The following is a 22,640-nucleotide window of genomic DNA, read 5'->3' as shown; positions in this document are numbered from 1 at the left end:
TGATGTATGTTAGTAGATAAAGAGTAAGTCTTTTGTGAGACGATTTCACGGATTTTTATTTGTGAGACGGGTCAGTTCTGTTCATATTCACAATAAAAAATAATACTTTGATATAAAAAAATATTACTTTTTCTTGAGTGATTCAAATAGAATAATATATGTTTCTCAAAATTGACTTATAAGACCGTATCGCAATACTTTTTATGATAAAATAAAATAACAACATATATCATCGATTATAAAAGAATGCTTATTAGTAAACAGTTGTTAGTTAGATTAAGAAAAACAATCGTCCGAATCATTAATATACACAAGGGGAAAAACAAAATGAGGCATTAATTTTCATGTTATTTATTTATTAAAATAAAACGTAAAAAGAAACGTTTTTGAATAATTAAATATATTCTCTGGGGAATTCTAATTACAGTTTGTAATGACGTTGAAAATATAAAGAGGTGAAAAGACAAGCAAGGTCACCGACCCTGCGTCACATGAACGCCACCAGCCTTGGAGTAGCAGCATTCTCCAGGCTGATGGCGGAAAATATTCACAGCCAACGCCCTCTATACGGCGGTGCAATCACCACTTCTTTCCCCATGCGTTTCCAGGTTTGCCATTTGTTTCCTTCGAGATTAATTTGCGTTAATTGATGCTTTAGTGTGTGTTAAATCTATGTGTAGGATGTCAGTGAGATACGCCAAGTTCCCGATCATCAGGTCAGTTACTTATTCACGACTGTGTGTTTCTTCATACTCGTGTTGATCAAATTTTTATAATTTTACAGGAGGTTTTTGTAGACCCAAGTCGGGATGAGAGCTTGGTATTTGAACTGCTCGACTTGAAGGCCGACGTGGCTGATCAAGAAAGTGCCTCGTGGTTTCTTAGAGACCTTGCCAATGAGCAAGACGCTGAGGGGACGGTGGTATAATTTTAGTTTTATTTTTTGATTCAGTGATTATGTTTCATTAGTCAATGATCAAGTTGGCCCTTGATAAATTAAGGTGCTCGAACAGTCGGGGATATTCGAGGCTTGTCAATTGCGGTTTATAAACACTCCTGCTATCGTTACTACTGCAATTGGACAAATGGTGTGGCACAACTTTTCAAGTTTATGCACAACTTTCAAGTTTATTCACTTCAGTTCATAGGATGATGTAATTCTTGATTTCTCCCTTGCTCTGTAGGCCGTGTCGAAGGGAAGACAGGGAAGGGAAGCGCAGAACATCGTAAAGGTAAGCACTTTTCTTGTTTCTAACCGCCAATATTTAAGCTTGTTTCTGGAATCTCAAGATACGGTTTTTCTAGGTTTATCTAGCTAATTTACGCCTTAAGGACGTTGCGACAGATGTTCTGGTCACTGCTTACGAGCCTATGTTGATAAAGTAAGTTGAAAAGCTCACATCAATTGTTGCCGAAACCAACGAACGGGTCATTTTTTTCTCATTGCATTGCTTTTCTTATTGTGTAGCCCTTTGAGTGGAAGTGCTGCGGCGGTTGGTGCTGGCTTGGCAGTACCTGCTTTACAGTCCGGTTTTATGCCAATGGCGGAGATTTTTAAAGTTGCTGTCTCTAATTTCAAAGTGAATGACTGGAGTCTTTTTGGTGCTGCTGATTGATTCTGAATTTGAAATACTCATGATCTTGTTTTTATGTTTCAAATTGTCAATTTCTTTTCGCAACGAATCGAAGTTAGGAGGATTATATAAATTTATCTCGTCTAAATAAATTTTACTTGTTTCTGATTTCTTCTCATCTCATTGTGACAATGCGTGCGTACGTATTTGCTATACACACAATGATTTTTATATGCTTCACTTGAGAGTGTCTGTTATGAAATTTTGACCTTTTAATAATATATCAACACGTGATATAGACTTTGAGCAAAACATGAGAGATTAACATTATTTAAAAGTATTAGATATTGATAGACGACATAATATTTTGTCGTTTCTATATCAATTGCCTCATTCCATTCAATTTTTTTTCCTCGGCATTTTTGAAGTGACTGCAAAATCATAAAGTTGAATGTTGCTACAAATTTAGGAATGTTAATTGTTTATGTGAAGAGAATTCTTTAGTCCCACGTACTTTTTCCAATTAAATATCTCTGTCTTTTCAACAAACATTTTAATATCCAAAACTCTACGCATACAATAAACTTGACAGATAAATCTTTCTGATTAACTAATTAAATCAATGAATGTTTCGATACTTATTCATTACTTGGTTTTTTTTTTTCCAATGTAGTTGGGGCAATTGTGAATTAACAAGTTTTTATTGGACTTATGTACGAATAAATATACTTGTCACGAAAATGACAAAACTAAGACATCTCAATCATCAAATCCCACATTCAAACTAACTTTCAGTTGGTGCTTTGGCATTTTCCCGGAATAATAAAGACTGTTGATTCCAAATAGATTATATGACAGAAAGAGAGAGAATACAAGAAAATATTGAAAATCTATACAAGGTTTGCACGTTTGAGAGTCAGCCTGCAAAATTCAACGCATCCAAATCCCAAACAGAAAGACCCTTTTCGATTCCACAATCAAATTCTATTTCTGGGTCTCGTTTTTATTCGTTATTGTTGCTTCCTGAGATTTGATGATTGGGAGCGGAGAAAATATCTACCCTTTTTGCTCTTAATTCGACTCCATTAGTATTGCATTGTAGATTTTTTTGAAGAAAGTTTATTGGTGACGTAATCCCAATTCTTTGTAGGCTTACTTTTTTCCATGTTCATACAAACATGAGCATGAAATTCTGGAGAACTAATTTTTAGGGTTGTTCAGATTCCTTCATCACGAGTGGTTACAGCTGTTTCAGAGTTAAGCAGGCATTAAAAAAAAAAACTGGTGCATTGTATTTTGATCGAAGGCCTGATATTCCTTGAATGCTTTAAATCTTTACGCCAAGAACTAGCCATTTTGCTTCTCAGGGGTTACGAGATGGGGTAAACCAAGAAATTGGATCTTGGAGCTCATGTCTGCGTTATATGGCGCATAATAGGAAGGGGAGTACATTAATTGTTTATTATTGTAATGGGTGTTGTCTTAATTGTTTGGTTGCTGTGCCTAGTCATATTTCGACGTGAATGGGTGATTTGCAGAGGTCTGGTCTCTTGGAAAGAGACATCGATCAGGTACTCAAAATTTACTCTGTTCATCTTGCATTCCAAATTGTCGTCATCGTCACTTTTAAGTCTTGTTAGCAACAAATAATTGCTCCTTTATGATAAAGTTTTGATAAAAACGGGACGATGATAAATTGTGATTATTATTGAAACTACATGCTTAAGAAGTTTCTGTGTGTAGGCCATTACATCCCTAAAGAAGGGGGCATACTTGTTAAAGTATGGGCGTAGAGGGAAGCCAAAATTTTGCCCATTTCGAATTTCAACAGTGAGTTTTATTCCCATAGAAACTCTGTACATCTTATATTCCAACTGGTTTTTTTTTGCATTTTTTTGGTAATTCGTTTGATATATTTTATGGTAATTCGGGTGATTTTTTTTTTTTTTGGTAAGTAAAAGTAGGTACTCACATGATAATTCTCGTTATATATTTTCCTTCTTGGAAATGGAAGTTCTGATAGTTCATTTGATGGGCTTAGCTTGTAGTCAATTCAATAACTGAGTTGTTGATGCTTCCAACCAGAATATCTTGATCACCAAAGTAAAACCTCATCCAACTTCAGTTCTTGATCAACCAGTTACTTTCAAGTGTTTGATTTTTATTTATGTCCTAGGAGATTCTTAAGTTGAATTTGATGGACCTTTCTTATTGCGTAGAAATTATTCCGTCTTTCCTTACCAGTTCAGTTACTTTGTTCTTCTGGATCAATTTCAGGACGAGACTAAATTGATATGGTATTATGGAAAAGATGAAAAACAACTAGAGCTACGGCAAGTTTCAAGGATAGTTCCTGGACAAAGGACGGTAATTGTGATGGTTTGATTTCTAAATTGAAAGAGTGGCTTGTATACAATTCTAATTTTTTCCTTTCATTTATTCCCCATTAGTAGACGCAATACAAAGGCATAACATTCAAGATATTCTTTTTATTGGATGGGTGAATATTTTTGCCTATTAGCACTGCAAGATGAAGATTCCTGGAAATTTTGTAGCCTTTCTGCATTTTATTCGCTTAATAGGTCGGTTCCATTGTGGTCAATTTATTTTTGTTTGACATTATCTGTTCGAAAGAGAAAAAAACGGCGTGTCTTTTGTTTGCCCAAAGAGGAAAATGCCAAGTGTATACTGTGATACTAAATTCAACTGTTTTGCATTTTAAATTGGCTGTTGGAAAAGTGAAGGAAATTTTGGTGGTTATAAAATTTAAGTCTTAATGTTATCTTTCGAATAAGTAGATAAAATGTTCGACCTTCAAAGGCCATTAGAATCTCAGAGTCAGGCTTATTTGATGATTTTCCTTGGAGTGCTGTGTTGGTTTTGGGATGGATTTGTTTGCATCAACATATTTAAAATTAGCAACATGTTCCTTATCGTAGTTAAATTTTGTAAAATGAAACTTTTTACAGTTATCGCCCTTTACCAAATGTTATGATGGTATTGGCATTCATAGCATTTGACTGACATGATCATCTTCCTCCTGTCAGCCAATATTTCAGCGGTATCCCCGGCCAGAGAAGGAATACCAATCATTTTCACTTATATATAATAATAGATCCTTAGATTTGGTGAGTTTCTTTTTATATATTGTATTCTTATTACATGTCGGTCATGAGGAGTATGATAGATGTTAAACATATTGGTGTTCCATACTGCGATATATTGGATTTAGATGTTTACCATTTCTGTAGTATTTAGTAACTAAAATTTGATAGATATGCAAAGATAAAGATGAAGCCGAGGCTTGGTTTGTTGGTTTAAAAGCCCTAATTGCTCGCGGTAGCAACAAGAAAATAAGAAATGAGGTACTGAGTGATTGTGCATTATCATGTCATCCACAAGGTCAAAGGGTCATTCCACAATCATCTGTGAGTTTCTGAGTCTGATTCTCATTTGACTTCTTGGAAATAAACCAATCTGTGTGGAAAATATTTACTATTTATTTGCCTTTTCCCTCCCTCTCATCAGACAAGTTTAATTTCTTCAGGATACAGGAGACACCCAGAGAGCTGAAAATATTTCTCAGAACCGACTGGGAAAAGCATTTGCCGACATTGTGTCCTACACTGCAGTGGCCAAGATTTCTCAGTCTGAATCAATAACATGCTCTCCTATCTTGCTCTCAGTTGGGTCTGTAGATGACTCCAATGCTCCCCGAACATCTGGATGCGAAACATTTCGGTTGAGTCTTTCTAGTGTTGTAAGTTCATCAAGTCAAGGTTCTTGTATGGAGGATTTTGATGGCTTGGGGGATGTGTTCATATGGGGAGAAGACACTAGGGATGGAGTGGTGGGAAGTGGTTTGGCTACAGGCGATAATTCAATTAACATTAAGATTGACACTCTCTTACCCAAGGCATTGGAGTCAACCATGGTTCTTGATGTAAATAGTATTGCTTGTGGTCACAAACATGCTGTTTTAGTCACTAAACAAGGAGAAATGTTCAGCTGGGGTGAAGAAGTGGGTGGGAGGCTAGGGCATGGAGTGGAAGCCGATACATCCCAGCCAAAGCTTGTTGAAACTCTTAGTGGAATGAGAATTGCAATGACAGCATGTGGCATGTATCATTCTTGTGCCATTACACTTTCTGGTGATCTATATACTTGGGGTGATGGTTCTCATGGCTGTGGTTTGCTTGGTCATGGAAGTGAGGCAAGTCATTGGATCCCAAAAAAAGTGGGTGGCACCATTGAGGGCTTACAAGTGGCATATATCTCTTGTGGGCCTTGGCATACAGCAATATTGACATCTGCTGGCAGGTTGTTCACTTTTGGGGATGGAACATTTGGCGCTCTGGGACATGGAAATCGTTGTGGTGCCAATATTCCGAGAGAAGTGGAAGCTTTAAAGGGATCACGCACAATTAGGGTTGCCTGTGGCGTATGGCACACTGCAGCAATCGTGGAAGTAACTTCTCAATCTTCTAATTCAGGACAATCTGACCTATCATTATCTGGAAAGCTTTTCACTTGGGGGGATGGAGATAAAGGGCGTCTTGGCCATGCTGATAATGTGCCAAGATTAACTCCTGAGTCTGTTTCTTCATTGATCGACACAGATTTTTCCCAGGTAGCATGTGGGAACAACCTCACTGTTGCTCTTACAAGTTTAGGACGAGTATACACCATGGGAAGCCCTTCTAATGGACAGCTGGGGGTTCCAGGGTCTGATGGAAAAACGCCAACTTGTATAAAAGGCGATATTTCTGACAGTTTCGTGGAAGACATAGCTTGTGGTTCACATCATGTAGCAGTTTTGACTTCAAAAGGTGAAGTTTATACCTGGGGGAAGGGCACAAATGGGCAACTAGGCCATGGTGACATCGATGACCGGAATACGCCTACTCTCGTTAACCTTTTGAAAGATAAACAAGTTAAGAATGTAGCATGTGGTTCAAATTTTACTGCCGTTGTATGTCTTCATAAATGGATATGTAATGCGGACAATTCAGTGTGTTCTGGCTGCCGTAACCCTTTCAATTTCAGAAGAAAACGTCACAACTGTTATAACTGTGGACTTGTCTTCTGCAAAGCATGTAGCACTAGGAAGTCCCTCAAAGCCTCCTTGGCCCCAAGCCTGAACAAGCCTTATCGTGTATGTGATGATTGTTATGCCAAATTACAGAAAGTGACAGACTTTGGATCAGATCCTCGTATTCCTAAAGTTAAAAGTTTAGGTTCGCTTTGTAGGCCTACTGAATATTCTGAAACCGGGGTTCCTCATATACCAAGATTAATTTCAAGATTCTCATCTGCTGACTCGATCAAGTCTGGAAGAAATTCCACATTCACCACGAAACCTGAGTCAAACGATAATCTTGTTTTTCCTTCTGAGAGGGCAAGCACTTCTTCGATTGGAGCTTTTAAAAATTTGATTTCGTTAGCTGTTCCTAGTTCTAAAATGGTTTCTAGGTCAACATCACCGTTTCTGGGGAGTAATGCAACAACGTCACCACCTCCTTTTCACATATCAGAAGCGACATCAGACGACACAAGGAGTAGCAACAATTGCTTAAACCAAGAGCTCAAATTTTTAAAGGCACAGGTGAGCTCTTTAAATTTATAGAATACAAGACTTAATAACTAGATACCTTCATTATCCTTTAAGACATCTCTACCTAAGTCAACTTTTTGCAAACTCCTGTTCTTGTTTTCTATATATTCTAATGAAGCATTCACCGTTATAGATTCTGTCTTATCCTTTTGTAGGTAGAAGAACTTACAACGAAATATCAACTTCTTGAAGCTGAATCGGAAAGAAAATCAGAACAACTGAAAGACATGAGTGATCAGGCCTTAGATGAAGCCGAAAAAGGTAAAATTGCCAACGAAGTGATCAAATCTCTGACCATTCAGGTTTGTTTTTTCTCACAACCAACCTCTTATTACCGTATAATCAAGGTTAAGTCTGGGTATATTGACAATTCAAAACTCAAGCAGTTGAAGAAAATGGCTGGAAGATTGCCTGCTGAACAAATTGCCTGCAGCAACTTGGATAAAAATATTGGGAAACCAATGAGTGAAACGAATCGCCCATCCATTGGAAGCAGTGTGACCAGCATAACCTCTCCTAAGAGTGAATCTAGTGACGGTTCAATGAGTCCACCTTTATCCAATGGAACAAAGGCTGAAGTACAAAAGCCAGAGTGGATTATACACGATGAGCCTGGTGTGTATATAACTCTCGTCTCCTTACCAAACGGCTTCAATGAACTAAGAAGAGTACGATTCAGGTAATCTTTCCCTTTATATCTTTTATATAGTTTTTCTTTTTTGCATTCTTAAACAATGACAACTTGTTCCAAGTTCTGTTAAGATGTACAAATAGTTAAAGAGATATTATTATCTTCAAAGGAATGATCTCCTATCTTCTTCTTAAAAAATTTTACTGGAGTTGTCATATTTTCTTCAACACTCAAAATCTTGATTATAGACGGTCATTTAAAATTTCTACTGGTTTATAATTTGTTGTTCGCTACAGTAGAAAACATTTCACAGAGGAAGAGGCGGAGAAATGGTGGGCTGAAAATGGAACAAGGGTCTGTGAACGATACGACATCCAGACCATGCAATAGCATATTGAATTGAAGGGCCTTTAGTCTACAGGTGTTGGCTACCCTCGCTCTCTCACGCAGAATATATCATAATTTTTTGGCATTGATTCTTTAAGGACTGTTTTCCATTCTTACAGATAGATGTATATAAGTTCTCATAGAAGTTGTACATCTTTTGAGGTTTGTCTAATTTTTGGTCAGTTGAAAATTTTTCACATGAAAACCGAAAAATCGATTTTTTTAGAGGTTGCAAAGTATTTCATACCATATTAATTTGTTTCTAGTTTATAAACGGGTTTATGTTCAGGCTTAAAAATTTTTAGCCGAGTTTGAGTCGCTCATCTAGCTAGTTGTAGTTGATTTTACGAAATCGAGTATAAGTTAGAGAATAATATATATTATTTCAGTATTACAATATTTAATCTACTATGAATTAAACATACAAATTAATAATGACTATAATTTTTTCAAATAATAATGTGAACGAAAAAACTCGATTTATTCGATTTTATCCTACATTTCATGTTTGTGCATCTCCCTCATCATGTTAAAATGTCAACTTTTAACATTTGCTGTTTAATAAAAATATTATACGATGTTTAGTAAGTATATGCACTTCAATTATTTAAGTTTAAGATTAAAAAAAATTACATTCGAATGAAATGATTTAGACTCGAGAAAAATATCTATGAGATAAATTTCAAATGACTACATTTTATAAAAATTTGAAATTCATTGCATTAGGTAATATAACAAGTTCAAAATTTAAATGAGATATATGTACTCCGTGGAAACCAAGATTGATGGATTTACTTTGGATTATTATTTATCTGATGTTCAAATGGTTCATATATAGGCAGCAACATGTACCTCAAAATTTTGTTGCGATCCTTTACACGGAAAGATTAATTTATTAAAATTGAAATTTAATAATATAAAATAATAAAACCACATTGAAGTTAATATATATGATAAAAATTTCGATGTTCCCCTAAACTTAACATGTCAAAAATTTGTCGTGATCGAATTTTAAATGTACTTCACAAATTGATGTTGTTTCACTTTGTAGCTTATTTGTTAATACGGATATAATAAAAAAAAAAGTAAAATAAAAAATAATTTAACACTCACGATTTTCTTTAATTTTAAAATGTGGAAGGAAAAAGAAAAATATGTGATCCTGAAAAAATTGAACGTGATCATCGGTTGATGATCTGCCACGTTGACATATATGTAGAGAATTTAACTACCAACGAGGTGCTATCCATTTTAGTCCGATATAAGCAAGCTATTGGCCATGGCCACCGCCACTGCCTCCTCAGTCACTCGTTTACCCTCCGCTGCCGCTTCCCACCACTGGCACCCATGCTTAATAACCAAACTGCCTTTCCCCAGCCACATTACCATATCCCCCCGCCCAACCAGCAGGCTCCACGTGTCCTCCAAGCCTATTACTACCTCCGCCTCCGCCACCTCCAAGAAAGACGAAGAAACCATCTTTTTCGACGGCGGAGCTCACTATGGAGACCTCTTAGCAAATATTCTTCTGGGCTTCACTCTTCTTTGGCTACCGTTATCGTTGGCCGCTGTATTTAGGGCATTTTTTCTGAGATACAGGTTTACTAACTTGAGGGTTACTGTCATATCTGGGCTGACAGGGCAGGACAGAAGTGACTTCTCCTACGATGTAATCGAAGATGTTCAGGTTGTACCAAGATTTATTGGTGAGTGGGGTGACGTTATCATCACCTTGAGAGATGGAACCAAGGTGGATTTGAGGAGTGTTCCTAAATTTAGGGAAATTGCAAAATATTGTCTGTCTATGGCTGATAAGCCTGTGGTTTTGAAGGATAGTGCATCTAAAGGATTTTGAGGAGTAACATGACCTTTTTCTTGTCAATGTTTGTAAATTTTGTGTATTTAAATCCAATAATTTTGTTGATGTATGTGTGATGTTGGTGGTTTTGGAGATTTAATAAAAAAATTGTTTTCTTTTGGAGTATAAATGGAGAATTTATTCTTTTTTCTCGTGTAACTAAAACATATATATCATCCTCAAAAGCTAGTTTGGTGGAAGATTGTACAAGCATATATACAACTCTCATGTATTTTATTCAACTAATGTGAGATCATTAACACTCTTACACACCCAAAAATGAACATCTGGAGACAAATGACTCAAATATGGGCAGTCTAACACATAACGGTGGAACCTGATATCTGATACCATGTTAAGATTGAGATTTGTATCTAACTCAACTCCAAAAACTAGCTCAAAGGGGAAGATTGTCCAAGCCCATATATGCAACTCTCAGGTATTTTATCCACCCGATGTAAGACTATTAACATGTTAAGATTGAGACTTGGACCTAACTCAACTCCAAAAGCTAGCTCAGGGATTGTCCAATCACATATATATAACTTTCATGTATTTTATCCAACTGATTACTTATCTTTCAGACTATTTATTTATTTTAATTCGACCGTATCTTATGTCAAAGTTTGAAATTCACCATCTACAGGTGCGCTAGTAGCTTAGAGAAACCGTTGTCCAGTTTGTGGAGGGAGTATTTCAAATCTTTGATTTCATGTTCGCTGTAGTTCACGAATATTTGATATTAATCCTGTTTCACAACGCAGCTTGTGGTTGCGCTAAGTACACTAGAAACTTTTTAGTCTTTGGTGGAGTGATAGGTATTAAATTCAGCAAATGTCATGATTCAGCAACTAGATAGTGAAGTCTTGGAGGTTTATTACTACTAGTGGCTGCTCCATATCTCAGTGCAAGGTAATTGAGATAGTTAGAGAATGGAAGATTTGATGACCAATTTTGGTGGCAACCTCAACTCACATGCCACCATATCTATTTACATTTCATTATTTTCGGTGTCCGGGTGCATATCCTTGATCAAGAGCTAATGTGTGATGTGTTATACCTGTTGAATCAATGTATGAAGTTCCATATGCTGAAGCTTTCGAATGTTACCTGTCCCTGCTATAGGCATCACACGATATATATAACAATTTTGCTTGGGGGCATGAGTTTTGATGAAAATGGTTTTCGTAGTTGGTTCTCTTAACCCAAGTATTAGTCCAGGTTACTGAAGGAGGTTTGTGGCTCAAACTTTTAAGGCAGCGTATATATAGATAATGAAATCTGGTAGCTTCAAACAAGATAGAACCGAAAAAAGTTTTTGCTGCCCACTTGTCCATTCATTCATCTTAAATCAAGTATGTTAACTAGCGTGGCCTCTGTTACCTTCTTGGTGATCGATGTTAGTTTTGGGTTTGGGCTATAAAGTTGAGGCCTTCAAAAAAAACTCTACTATGGGCGATGTATATGCTTTTCAACTTGTTCTAACATTTAAAAGTAACTGAAATTTTCATGAGAAAAAATTTAGTGAAGGATTCCTTCCAGGTGATTCTAAATACAAAATCTATTGTAGTGCAATGAAATGTTTGTATAGTATTTACATTTTTATCCTATCAAAATTGAACCTTTTCTTATTTTCATACATGTATAAAGATGCTTATATTCTAAAGCACTTGTCAATTAAATAACGAGGAAAAGGAAAACTGAAAGTTTAACAGGATGAAGAAGCCTATGTTTCGTCAGATTAATAAATACATTTCTCCTTTCTCTGAAGTGTGTGTGTATCACATCTCGTTAATTATATTTTACATTGGGTGAAAATAGAGTCTCGGTCTGATCCCAAACAACAAGAGTCAAATTTATAACAGGAAAAAGCAAAGGCACTAGACTAGCTATCTAGGAAATCTTTGATAGAACAACGTGGTGTGCTACTGCAAAAACTGGCCTTATACAACTGTCTTTATTGGAAGATGCTAAAGAAGAGTATAATTCGTGTAAACTGAATAACATCACATTTTGTCGCAGTCTCCCCTTTTACTACACCCAAATTACCACTTGAGAATAAAATATTCAAAAGTTGTGTGCACTATCCATTAATCCTCATATTTCTGTATCTCTTATTTGTGAGAGAAATCACTTAGGGAGTTCTAAATCCAAATAAAATACTTTAGCAAGTGATGAATATTCCATGAGGAAAAAATCAAATATTATTATTATTATTATTATTATTATTATTATTATTATTATTATTATTATTATTATTATTATTGTAAGCAGTTAACAATTATTTGACATAGGATTATTTATAGAAATTTGTAGCAATTATATAAATCCCATTTTGTTTCTATTGTAACTGGAAGACATAGGATTCCTATAAACTCACTTTTAGGAGATGGTGGTTTGCAGAAAAGATAGGTAAGAAAGCAAGGTGAAGTGAAAATTATACTCTTTATGACCTTAAAAAGGTAACCCACCCGTACACACACGGGCGTAGGAATCCCAAGCATATAAACCCTACTACATTGATCACATAATGCATTGTGCTCTCTAAAGTTAATAATTCACACGTACGATTTAAGATTTTCATTTTGTTTTGTTGAAATATATTTGGAGTGTATAGTGCAAAGTCATAGATCAAGTTAAAATTAATCATGATCGAAAGAATATTATGAATTTGCATGAATACAAAATAAGATTTTAGTTGATTAGAAACATAAAAGTGGATTTGTACTCTTTGTGCCTTGTGTAATCATATGCTATATATTCATCAACTTTTTCAATACAGTATACTTTTCTTCTTCTTCTTCTTCTTCATCATTATATCGTCCAATTTGTGTATAAAAAAGAGATGAAGGGAGCGCTACCCAGATTTTCTTGGGTCCCTTTTGGATTAAAAAGCGGGTTAGCACTTTTGACACTTGATTGTTTTTGGTTTAATAAAGTTATCCTATTCACAATTTGTTAATTGTTTAGCCGAAGCACAGAGGAATTGAAGGGGCCGGCCATTAATATTTGAAGTTNTTTTTTGTTACAGGTATTAAAATAGTGAATTTAAACTAGATTGAGAGATTATTATGCAAAAATTACGACATCCTTTTTTGATACCATGCACGCCTTTGTAATTTTTTTAATTGTCTTAACCTTTCAAATCCTTCTTTCTTTTTCTAATTGTCTCTTTTCTTACTTCACTGTCTTCCTTTGAAACTAAAGCTCACAAAGAATATAAATGGACCCTTGGGACATATATAAAGTCACGCCCACAGCTGTGAACACAATTTTTTATTTTATTTTTCTCGAAAAATATCATTTTAAATCTATTTTTTTTACTGATTTTTATGTACATGTATAGTGTCTATTTAATTTCTTGTTGGTAATGATTATAAACGGAGTTATTGCCTAAATTAGTAGGTTCCATCAAAACTCTATTTCTTTAAAAATAGAATTATTAAGATATATGTGTTTAGGCATACTCAATAAATATGCTTGAAATCATTTAATTCTATTATTTCTTTTATATATAATTTTATTAAGATTTTTCAAATCTCTTTTTAAAATTCAAATTTGTATCTTAAGTCTTTTGGAAATTTAAACTATATTTTAATATTTGCATTGGTTATGTCAATTTATTTAATTTATAGTATTGTGTTATATTATATATATTTAGTTGTACAAATAAATATAAACTCTCAATTATTGGAAGTAATCCGGTCGTTGACTCTTTATGATCCAATACTTCTTTCTCATGAATTCCAATGAATAGAGTTTCATTTTATTGTATCATATCAATGACAATCAACAAAATTTAGAATCAATCTTTATCTCACATAGGACTTTTTCCGAAAAATTCAATTTTATTCATGGTCATTTGTATGTTGCTCTGACTAGAATTACAACCACCTTTTGTTTATGAATGAGAGTGATAGAAGCCAAAAAAATGCAACAAACAACCTTTTATTTAAACATTTTTTTAATTATATGATCTAGAATCAATTTAATTTGTTTTTATTTTAAATAATTATTTAAACGTTTCATACTTGCTAATCTAATCATTAATTACATATAATAATTTATATGTATATGATACGAGTGAGATATTAAACATCATCTTAATAATTAATAAGGTTGTGAATGGCCATTAGACCGATGTTGTCTTCTTTGACGTAGCAATCAAATTATCTTTAAAGTTTTAATAATATTAATTAAATGGTGAATTTCGTTCATTTCGATTTGTAAAATTAGATATTAAGAGGAAAAAACAAAAAGTTAATTAAGAGAAAGGAAAAAGGGGATGTTTAATTAATTAAACAATCTAGAAGGCAGGGACACTTGGCACAAACCTATTGGCTGAACAAACGCTCTAATTGACATGATATGATCGAAATGCAAGGGCCACCACTCCACTCCGCCACACTATCAATCTCTTTCGGAACTTGGACCTCACCAAGCACCGCTTTCATTCCTACTTTCTTCCACCTATCATGCTGTACCTTATGCTTACCACATTGGACTTCGAAACAGTGTTCTAATATAAGCGATATTGGATCAAATTCAAAATCAATTACATATTCTTTCTCTTTATGCCATACAAATTAATTGAATGAATAAATAAAAGCTGCTAGCTGATCCACAAGGATTTTGGTATGATAATTGAAAATCAACGATGAAGAACATAATTAAGATTAAATTTGAAATAACCTTGTGGGGGAACTCATATATAATTGAAGCTATAAAATGATGTACAATATATATCCAGTCTAGTCCCACTAGATATTAATTGCATTTGCATGATGGATATGAGAACATATCTCTCCTTTTAATGGGGTTTCCTTGAAAACTAAATGATAGAATTAATTTGTGGCCACAGTACTCAACGTAACAAATGATATATTATCATTCTCTTATCAAATCAATATTCCCTTCTTTTGGATGTGTTTATTTAAGATCAATCTATATATCTTTTCCTTTCTGTTCGAATTCCATCACGTATACATTCCATATTTGAGGGAGGTAATTAAGTACGACAATTGATAGGTTTATTAATCATTATATGTTTGTTAATTAATTAGTACATGTACCTTCCATTTTAAGAAGTAATTAATTAATACACTTATATTAATCTTGTTATCGATTATATTAGGATTCTAGTTAAAAATGGGAGTTAATATTTCTTACGCTAGAAAAGTAAGGTAGGGAGGAATTAAGAAAATATCAACCTTTATTATTAATTAGCATATATAGGGTTCCAATGCGTGGGGTTCAAATTAAATATAAACATTTCAGCCTCTTTGTTTTTTAAGTTTGCATTGGCATGGCTTGTGGGACAAACCACCACCGACCTTTAATTCTCCACCACTTAAATCTTTTTACTCTTCCCTTTTGTGTGATCACTTAAAAAAAACTTACTCTTTTTTTTTTTTTTTTACATCATCATATCATATCAAGGTTATAAATTAACTAAGTAATTGGATCGGAATTATTTAATTTCATTACGAAAATGTCAAGTCGATTCGATCCAACCTATTGATTTAGGAGCGATCTTCTTGAACAAGCCGGTGGCAGAATGCAAATTACGACTTAGAAATACAATATATATTATCATCTATGGATGGTTCACACCATGAAACTGAATGATAGACTAGAGGATTTGATCCTGTATGTTGTCTTGACTCTTGTACATTGAATAAAATGAAAATGGCTCGAATTTTGGCGGGACATTTCGTTTTTAAGAAAGAGACGCCGATATTGTAGTTTTTTTGGCCACTTTGAGATGGCCCTCACAATTGACTCTAAAAGAAGGACAAGACAAGACAATAATATATATATATATATATATATATATAAAATAATAGCTAACCCGGTCCACATGGCATCCTTTTGTTTGTCCACGTGGCATTCCACCTACAATAAAATTGCCCGCCCTTGTATTGATCGCGGTCTATGTTGTTAGAATTTAATGAAGATCATGCCGAAGCTAAACCAGATAATCGGATTCACATAAATTAAAGTTCTAGTGTGGTGTTAAAACATTAGGTACACACATACATACATACATACATACATTTAGTTTAATTAGATGTAATTTTTATATCATTAGTACTAGAGAAATAATGGGTTAGGTTGATAGGGTTTATAATCAATCATCTCCAATTTGACTAAAATTAAATTGGAAAACAATTAAATAATATTTCGGAATATATAATTAAATGATGTGTTTCNTATAGAGGTTGCAATGCATGGGGTGGGTCACACTCAATTAATTAATTTTAAATTTGCAATAAATTATTCGATCGAATAAAAATATCGATCGAGTGTGAAGCTCTTGGTCCATGCTTTGAAAACCTACACCTCTCTTTCATTTTTCGAATCCATGCAATGTAATATTTTTAATTTGTTGTAATTTCGAATTACAGAATAATTAATTGATAACTTCTTATTTAAATCCCAATAAATCGACCTATTTATTTAAACAACAAACCAAAATCACATCATATAATGTTAAAATCCAATGACATAAAAGTAATGTAGAATATTAAAATGCTTTTGGAATTATCCATCACTTATCAATTTTATTTAAACTACTGTTAAAAAATTGGAACATCTTAATCAAATCATCGCAAAGAAAAAAGTTTTAAAAACAAAATATTACAATTTTGATTGATCGGAGAGTGAAGTAAAATAAATAATTTTGACCAAATTATCTATCTATAGTAATAAAGTGGTGATGAATGGTCAGAAAAAACAGGCTGTCACGTGGCCTGCACTTATAATTTTGAAACTGACATTTAAATAAATAAATATATATATATATATATTTGTATTTCTAAAATAAAATTCAAATTATTATATTAGAATTTTTAAATATATAGAATATAGAAAGCAACAACGGTGGTGGTGTAATAGTTGAATCACGAATATTAAAACACCAATCTATACATACATATATACATACATACATAGTGACAGTGAGCGTGTGAATTCTTTCTTCTATGCGTTCATCATTAATTACACTCTCGTGGATTTCAGCGTTATTTTATTATTCCATTTATTTATTTATTTATTTATTTCAGCATTCAAACTTTCTTACACACCCGCGCTCAAAAGCAAGAATCCGTTGATTGTTTTATTTTTCTTCACCTCCCCCACCATTTCCAATTTCCTAGAGAACCATGAAAGCAACCCACCTCATATTAAAACCAATCCCGTGTTTTTTTTTTCCTAATTTTTTATTGATTACATTGCATACTTGGATTGCAAGTTCTATCTCTGTACCCTCCTTTTTCAAATCTCGAGGCAGGTATTGAGCTTCATCAGCGTAAGTTTGTTTCAAGATTTTATTTTGTATCAGGATTGAATCTTGATTCAGATGATTGTTTTAAATGAATTTGGTGTCTTGTTTCAGAAAGTAACGGGCAAAGGGAACGGAGGAAAGGTCGATTCCTAGGCAACATTTTTGGTGCAGACCCACATTGTTAGTCTTTGGTGGTGCTGTTCTGTTCCGTTTTGGGAGCTAAACAGTTACTGTAAAGAGAAAAGGGCAAAAGAGTTTATCTTTTAAGGGTCTTACTTTTTTGGTTATATACATAAATATTCACTCACAAAAAAGAGGATATTCCTTGAGCATGCAAGAGAGAAGAGGAGGGATTCACAAGTTGCCTAGAAAATGAAGAACAATTGGAACAATAATAGCCACAGGGATGGTGGTGGTGAGGTGCCCAAGCAGAAAGAAAGGCATATTGTTTCTTGGTCTCCAGAGGTCAGATCTTTTTCATATTTTTTAGGTGCCTATTTTAAATGTCTTTTTTTTTTAATTATTGTTATTATTGGGATTTAATCTGTTTTATCTGATGAGAATTTGATTTCTTTCATTTGCAGGAAGATGATATCTTAAGGGAGCAGATTCGGGTACATGGGACTGAAAAGTAAAATACCGATTCTCTTATATTGTATCTGATTTTATCCTATGGGATGTGATCATTTGATTTGGATGTGTGTGAAGATTAATTTCTTTTATCGGTAAGTGAGACTGATGGATGTGATTTTGTGATAGTTGGACTATTATTGCATCAAAATTCAAGGATAAAACAACGAGACAATGTAGAAGGAGGTTAGAATCAAGATAAACACAAGCATATAGCTCTATTCTGTACTCTTAAATCTATTTGTTGCAATCTTTCGTATTCTTGTTCTGTTTTGATTTTGAATGTGCCGTTGTTATTCAGATGGTTCACTTATTTGAATTCTGATTTCAAGAAAGGAGGATGGTCGCCTGAGGAGGACATGCTCCTGTGCGAGGTACATTATTTAAGCCTGTTTTCTACGCCCTCTACGCTTCCAAGATTTATATTTGTTCGATCATATTTAAAATATTATTCTCATCTGAAAGCTGATCCCTGAAGTGTTCCACTGAAATTGTACTTAGAACTATTGATTTTGATTGGTGGCTGAGTTACAAGTGCATTTTTCATTGGATGGCACAATAAATCTTTTTTTTTTTAAAAAAAAAGTTGAATGAAAGAGTATCTATATATTTCACCAATGGGAGAATTGGCAAGACATTAACATATCAGACTGATATTGAGCTTGATCTAATGATCAAAGTGACTTGCAGGCGCAAAAGATATTTGGAAACAGATGGACTGAGATTGCAAAGGTGGTTTCAGGCAGGTAATTACATGAAAATCAAGATTTTTCCTTGTCCCAACTTGTTGGGTGTCTTTGTTGGCGTAGAAAACTAATAGTTGTTACATGGAATATATCTATTTTTCAGAACCGACAATGCCGTGAAGAATCGATTCAACACTCTGTGCAAGAAGAGGGCAAAGCATGAAGCATTAGCTAAAGAAAACAGCAGTACCTCGTACATTAACTTAAACAACAAAAGGATTATATTTCCAAATGGGCTCGATACATATGCAGGATCTGAAAATGCCCCACCTCTTAAAAAGTTAAGGTGTGTTACTTGTCATGTTCCACTACTTTGAAAAAATGCTACTGGGATCAAGTCTTACAAATAACAATTAACAACCAATACGGTGATTTAGGATATCAAACACCGCTGAAAGTTGTTGCCGAGATGAAAAATTAGCTGGAGAATATGGAAGTGTAAATCAACTTCTAAGACCTCCATTTGCAGTGATAGCTCAAAACTTTCATAGTTGTCAGGGTAACGTTGTCTCTCAGGTGCACGACAGCCACATGAAAGAGGTGTCGTCTGGCGGATGTGAGTTCGAAAGATTCTTTTGTTGTAGGATTTCTAGTAGATTGTGATCACCTAAAGGCACAGTTTATGGAAATGAATAAATTCGGACATTAAATAGTAATGAAATAATTAATAACCATTCTCCATGTAATTGAAGTTCAAATAGATAGATAATGTATTGCATTTTGACGCTTATGCAGCTGCAAATGACAAAAGTCAAGGAACGTTTCTTAAGAAGGAAGATCCTAAAGTACTTGCATTGATGCAGCAAGCTGAATTACTCAGCTCACTTGCTATCAAAGTTAATTCTGAGAAGACAGAGCAGAGCCTAGAAAGTGCCTGGATGGTGCGTAGATACAATGTCTTGAATCTTGTCAGATTTTGTACACTTTACCACACCGAAGGGAAACATGCCTATAAATATTTTTTTGCATCGATTTTTGTCAATTGTATAACACAGAACCTGCAATATAAACGTGTTGCAGGTTCTTCAAGATTTTCTAAAACAAAACAAAGAAGGCGATCTTCTTACGTTCAAGGACTTGGATACTAGTTTTCAACTTAAGAAGTTCAAAGGGTTGATGGAGAATGTTACATGTAGCAATGAATGTAGTGTTCCATCTTGGAGGTAACTAAGAGGCTTGTTTACTTTTAAATTTAATTTGAAATTTCATCTGATGCAAGATCTAATTGATACCTTTTCAGGCAACCCAATATGTATGAGTCCTCCCCAGCCAGTTCTGAGTACAGTACAGGATCAACTTTGGTGTCTAATGCATTATGTGATAAAACAGAAGATTTTCATGCTGATGTTTGTGCACTACCTCAGAACACCGGACAGGAACTGCAATCAGATGGATCAAATGACCAGCATTGTCTTGCTGAGGAAAGTGGAATATATCGTGGTGCAAGCACAGACCAAGGTATGCAACATTTATTTGCAGGATGATAAAATAACTGCTAGTGTTGATAATATTGTAATTTATTGTAGCAGATACTATGTTAAGTAACAAAGGGATAAAGGCTGATGATGGAGCTCTACGTGAATTTTCCAGCGCGGAATTCAATTCCCCTGCTCAAGTGACTCCAATGTTCAGAGCATTGGCAGCAACAATTCCCAGCCCAAAATTTTCAGAAAGTGTAAGAATTCTGAGTTTCTGCTACAAATGTGGCAAAGCACCAAATTAACATCGTCATTTATAGCATTTATATCTGACCTTTGCATCCTGATGGCATGTGGTGATGCTTACAAGGTCGAAAGTATATTTGTGTACAAACATACTGGTAGAAGATTTATGCTGAGGATTTAGTAAGTCAACCATTTTTCTGACTTGAATAGCCATGAAAACCTTGGGGTGGAGCAATCTAATGGGACCAAGAAATGACAGTAAAATATATTTTTACTTGGCTCATGGGAAGCAATGCTAAACCTGCAAAGCATGAATCGTGCAAGCGGACAAATTTAGGACAGGGTAGCTTAGGAAGTTTGTCTTCTGATCGAAGGACTTGACAAATAAAATCTGAATGCAACTGAACAATAAGTGATATGTGGGTAAACTTAGCCATAGCTTTGTATTTTGGATAAGGTTGGTGAGCTCTATTTGATTAGGCTTTGGGAAGAATGATTTTGTAGAAGTTTATTGAGCTTTCTACAGAAACACTACTGCCCATCAGCTGACAGAAAATTCCGTAGGGGATACGGGAACCCTGATATGAGTATGGGCTACCAAAACAATAGAGTGAAGCTAATCAGTATGGTGCCTATAGAAGTTGAGTCACCAGAGAATAGTTCGAAATGATATGAGCATTAATGTTCTCCAATAAATCACTTTTAATTAAATGATTTTAGCCGATTTGGGCCACATATTTCTCAAATGTGATGTTGCAATTAATCGATGAGACTTGAATAATAATCCTCTAGCCAAACTCAGAATCACACATATGTATTGGAGAAGTTATTGAGTTGAGTTACAAATCACAGTTTTGTGTCACTTCTCTAATCTCTGTTTCTATTTCAAATCCTGCCTTCTTTCCATAAATATTGTGGATAATTGGTCTCAGCAGTTTTTTCTTTACAAATTCATTCCACAGGAAAAGCACTTCTTAATGAAAGCACTTGGAATGGACTCAACAACTCCAAGCCCAATGACCACTACTTCACAAGCTCCACCGTGCAAGAGATCCCTCCTCCACTGTCTCTGACCAATGCCACTGATCAATCTTACAAAATATAATCTGTGGAGTTCAGATTCATCGCGATACCCATCCGGAGTTTTTGAACCGTGCAGTGTTTTTTTTTTTAATCTCTTTTTTCAGAATTTTCTGTTCTTGGATTGCAGTTATCTTGACCTGAGTTTTTCCAAATAGGCCTGCGAAGATCTACTTTGCAAATCTAGTTTGCTAATGGAGCATTCTAGGAAAGATCAATCGCCATGATCTGCATCCCAGAGTTTTCTATCTCATACTCACATTGGCTTTTGGGTGTTCCTTGGTGTGTCATTCTTTTGTTTGTTGTGTCATGGAGCTCGGATATGGCTATCCATTGTTCCAAGATGTTTTTGTGGCTAGATAAGCCTATTGTACAGAACCAACATGCGTAACTATACATTGGCAACTCGCCAAGATTACCCTTTAGAGATATTGATATAGAGAAAAATTGTTACGAGTCAAAAGAGAGCAAAGTAGGAATCTCAACGGACTCCTATTTGCTTTAGTGTGCAGAGTACTAAATAATATATATATATGTTTCACGGTGTTTTAGAGATTTTTAATGTAATTCATACATATATATATGGTGTTTAGAGATTTTTAATGTAATTCATACTCATTGGAGTGGAAATGGAATAGATTTCCTTGTGTGCAGATGTATATTCCATCTTGTTGAAATTTAACAGAAGTGAATGCAATGTAGAAAATGTTCCGAATCGAATAGAAAAATGATAGTCTGCTATGGAAGCTAAGCTGAATTTTTTACTTACAGAAGGTAAAATTTCTTGCCTTTTTCTCTGTGGCTTCTATCTTCTCTGCAAAGCTGCCTCTTATGAGATTTGTAACAGGGCAGGGTGAGGGTGGGGATGGGGGTGGGGAAGAATGGGGATCCAAATTATCTGTTATTTAAAGTGGTTAGCTGTGGATGGTGGGAAACAAGTGTCATCATTGCCAAAGCAAAAGTCACTGGTACAAGGTAGAGGGAAACCTGTACAAAATAAAGTGTGCTTTTGAATGGCAGTCAACAATGAAACACGCCCCCCCACCCAACCACCCCAAAAAAAATGTTTTATAGGTCACATTGGATTGTGCTAAAAGTATTTCTTGGAAATGTATCTATCTGCAAGTTGAATCGGAGAATATGATGTACTAATTGCATATGTATGTTGATT

The 22,640-nt window shown here is 34.7% G+C and overlaps 4 protein-coding genes across 10 annotated transcripts; all 4 read left to right on the top strand.

Annotated features, from left to right (window-relative positions):
• Positions 1 to 318: 318 nt before the first annotated feature.
• On the top strand, positions 319 to 1,739 carry LOC140956950 (uncharacterized). Of its 2 annotated transcripts, XM_073413936.1 has the most exons (7): positions 326 to 608; positions 681 to 716; positions 785 to 922; positions 1,002 to 1,088; positions 1,185 to 1,232; positions 1,306 to 1,382; positions 1,469 to 1,739. In XM_073413936.1, exons 1-7 carry the CDS (start codon positions 492 to 494, stop codon positions 1,614 to 1,616), a joined length of 651 nt encoding a protein of 216 aa, XP_073270037.1. In that variant the 5' UTR covers positions 326 to 491; the 3' UTR covers positions 1,617 to 1,739. The 2 variants fall into 2 exon arrangements, with proteins under 2 accessions (XP_073270038.1, XP_073270037.1); XM_073413937.1 differs by lacking the exon at positions 681 to 716 and having other exon boundaries at positions 319 to 608.
• Positions 1,740 to 2,296: 557 nt separating this feature from the next.
• On the top strand, positions 2,297 to 8,491 carry LOC140956949 (PH, RCC1 and FYVE domains-containing protein 1-like). 3 transcript variants are annotated; one of them, XM_073413935.1, is made up of 9 exons: positions 2,297 to 3,145; positions 3,318 to 3,404; positions 3,852 to 3,941; positions 4,622 to 4,702; positions 4,850 to 5,002; positions 5,122 to 7,179; positions 7,344 to 7,490; positions 7,575 to 7,867; positions 8,116 to 8,491. In XM_073413935.1, the coding sequence occupies exons 1-9, from the start codon at positions 3,098 to 3,100 to the stop codon at positions 8,207 to 8,209; spliced, it is 3,051 nt and encodes a 1,016-aa protein (XP_073270036.1). In that variant the 5' UTR covers positions 2,297 to 3,097; the 3' UTR covers positions 8,210 to 8,491. The 3 variants fall into 3 exon arrangements, with proteins under 3 accessions (XP_073270036.1, XP_073270035.1, XP_073270034.1); XM_073413934.1 differs by having other exon boundaries at positions 3,852 to 3,953; positions 8,119 to 8,491; XM_073413933.1 differs by having other exon boundaries at positions 3,852 to 3,953.
• A 941-nt stretch (positions 8,492 to 9,432) lies between these two features.
• On the top strand, positions 9,433 to 10,184 carry LOC140957418 (uncharacterized). Its single transcript, XM_073414653.1, has one exon. It carries the CDS (start codon positions 9,486 to 9,488, stop codon positions 10,059 to 10,061), a length of 576 nt encoding a protein of 191 aa, XP_073270754.1. The 5' UTR covers positions 9,433 to 9,485; the 3' UTR covers positions 10,062 to 10,184.
• Positions 10,185 to 17,153: 6,969 nt separating this feature from the next.
• On the top strand, positions 17,154 to 22,518 carry LOC140957853 (transcription factor MYB124-like). Of its 4 annotated transcripts, none has more exons than XM_073415252.1 (13): positions 17,154 to 17,355; positions 17,465 to 17,814; positions 17,934 to 17,980; positions 18,109 to 18,165; positions 18,281 to 18,353; positions 18,670 to 18,725; positions 18,829 to 19,011; positions 19,103 to 19,281; positions 19,461 to 19,606; positions 19,746 to 19,888; positions 19,966 to 20,183; positions 20,252 to 20,400; positions 21,352 to 22,518. In XM_073415252.1, the coding sequence occupies exons 2-13, from the start codon at positions 17,722 to 17,724 to the stop codon at positions 21,460 to 21,462; spliced, it is 1,455 nt and encodes a 484-aa protein (XP_073271353.1). In that variant the 5' UTR covers positions 17,154 to 17,355; positions 17,465 to 17,721; the 3' UTR covers positions 21,463 to 22,518. The 4 variants fall into 4 exon arrangements, with proteins under 4 accessions (XP_073271353.1, XP_073271351.1, XP_073271352.1 ...); XM_073415250.1 differs by having other exon boundaries at positions 17,461 to 17,814; XM_073415251.1 differs by having other exon boundaries at positions 17,154 to 17,373; positions 17,461 to 17,814.
• Positions 22,519 to 22,640: the final 122 nt, after the last annotated feature.

The sequence above is a fragment of the Primulina huaijiensis genome, chromosome 14 (genome assembly GCF_012295235.1).
Source record: "Primulina huaijiensis isolate GDHJ02 chromosome 14, ASM1229523v2, whole genome shotgun sequence".
NCBI classification, from domain to species: Eukaryota; Viridiplantae; Streptophyta; class Magnoliopsida; order Lamiales; family Gesneriaceae; genus Primulina; species Primulina huaijiensis.
Note: the sequence above shows the minus strand (reverse complement) of the source record. Positions and strands in the feature narration are given on the sequence as shown.

What these genes read in the sequence shown, in the direction of transcription:
- LOC140956950 (XM_073413936.1), top strand. Translation starts at nt 492, where the DNA reads ATGAACGCCACCAGCCTTGGAGTAGCAGCATTCTCCAGGCTGATGGCG. An exon ending in CTTTCCCCATGCGTTTCCAG is followed by an intron (nt 609 to 680) that starts GTTTGCCATTTG and finishes ATCTATGTGTAG; the next exon opens with GATGTCAGTGAGATACGCCA. An exon ending in TACGAGCCTATGTTGATAAA is followed by an intron (nt 1,383 to 1,468) that starts GTAAGTTGAAAA and finishes CTTATTGTGTAG; the next exon opens with CCCTTTGAGTGGAAGTGCTG.
- LOC140956949 (XM_073413933.1), top strand. Translation starts at nt 3,098, where the DNA reads ATGGGTGATTTGCAGAGGTCTGGTCTCTTGGAAAGAGACATCGATCAG. An exon ending in TGGAAAGAGACATCGATCAG is followed by an intron (nt 3,146 to 3,317) that starts GTACTCAAAATT and finishes TTCTGTGTGTAG; the next exon opens with GCCATTACATCCCTAAAGAA. An exon ending in ATAATAGATCCTTAGATTTG is followed by an intron (nt 4,703 to 4,849) that starts GTGAGTTTCTTT and finishes AAAATTTGATAG; the next exon opens with ATATGCAAAGATAAAGATGA.
- LOC140957418 (XM_073414653.1), top strand. Translation starts at nt 9,486, where the DNA reads ATGGCCACCGCCACTGCCTCCTCAGTCACTCGTTTACCCTCCGCTGCC.
- LOC140957853 (XM_073415252.1), top strand. Translation starts at nt 17,722, where the DNA reads ATGAAGAACAATTGGAACAATAATAGCCACAGGGATGGTGGTGGTGAG. An exon ending in AGGACATGCTCCTGTGCGAG is followed by an intron (nt 18,354 to 18,669) that starts GTACATTATTTA and finishes AGTGACTTGCAG; the next exon opens with GCGCAAAAGATATTTGGAAA. An exon ending in GCCTAGAAAGTGCCTGGATG is followed by an intron (nt 19,607 to 19,745) that starts GTGCGTAGATAC and finishes AACGTGTTGCAG; the next exon opens with GTTCTTCAAGATTTTCTAAA.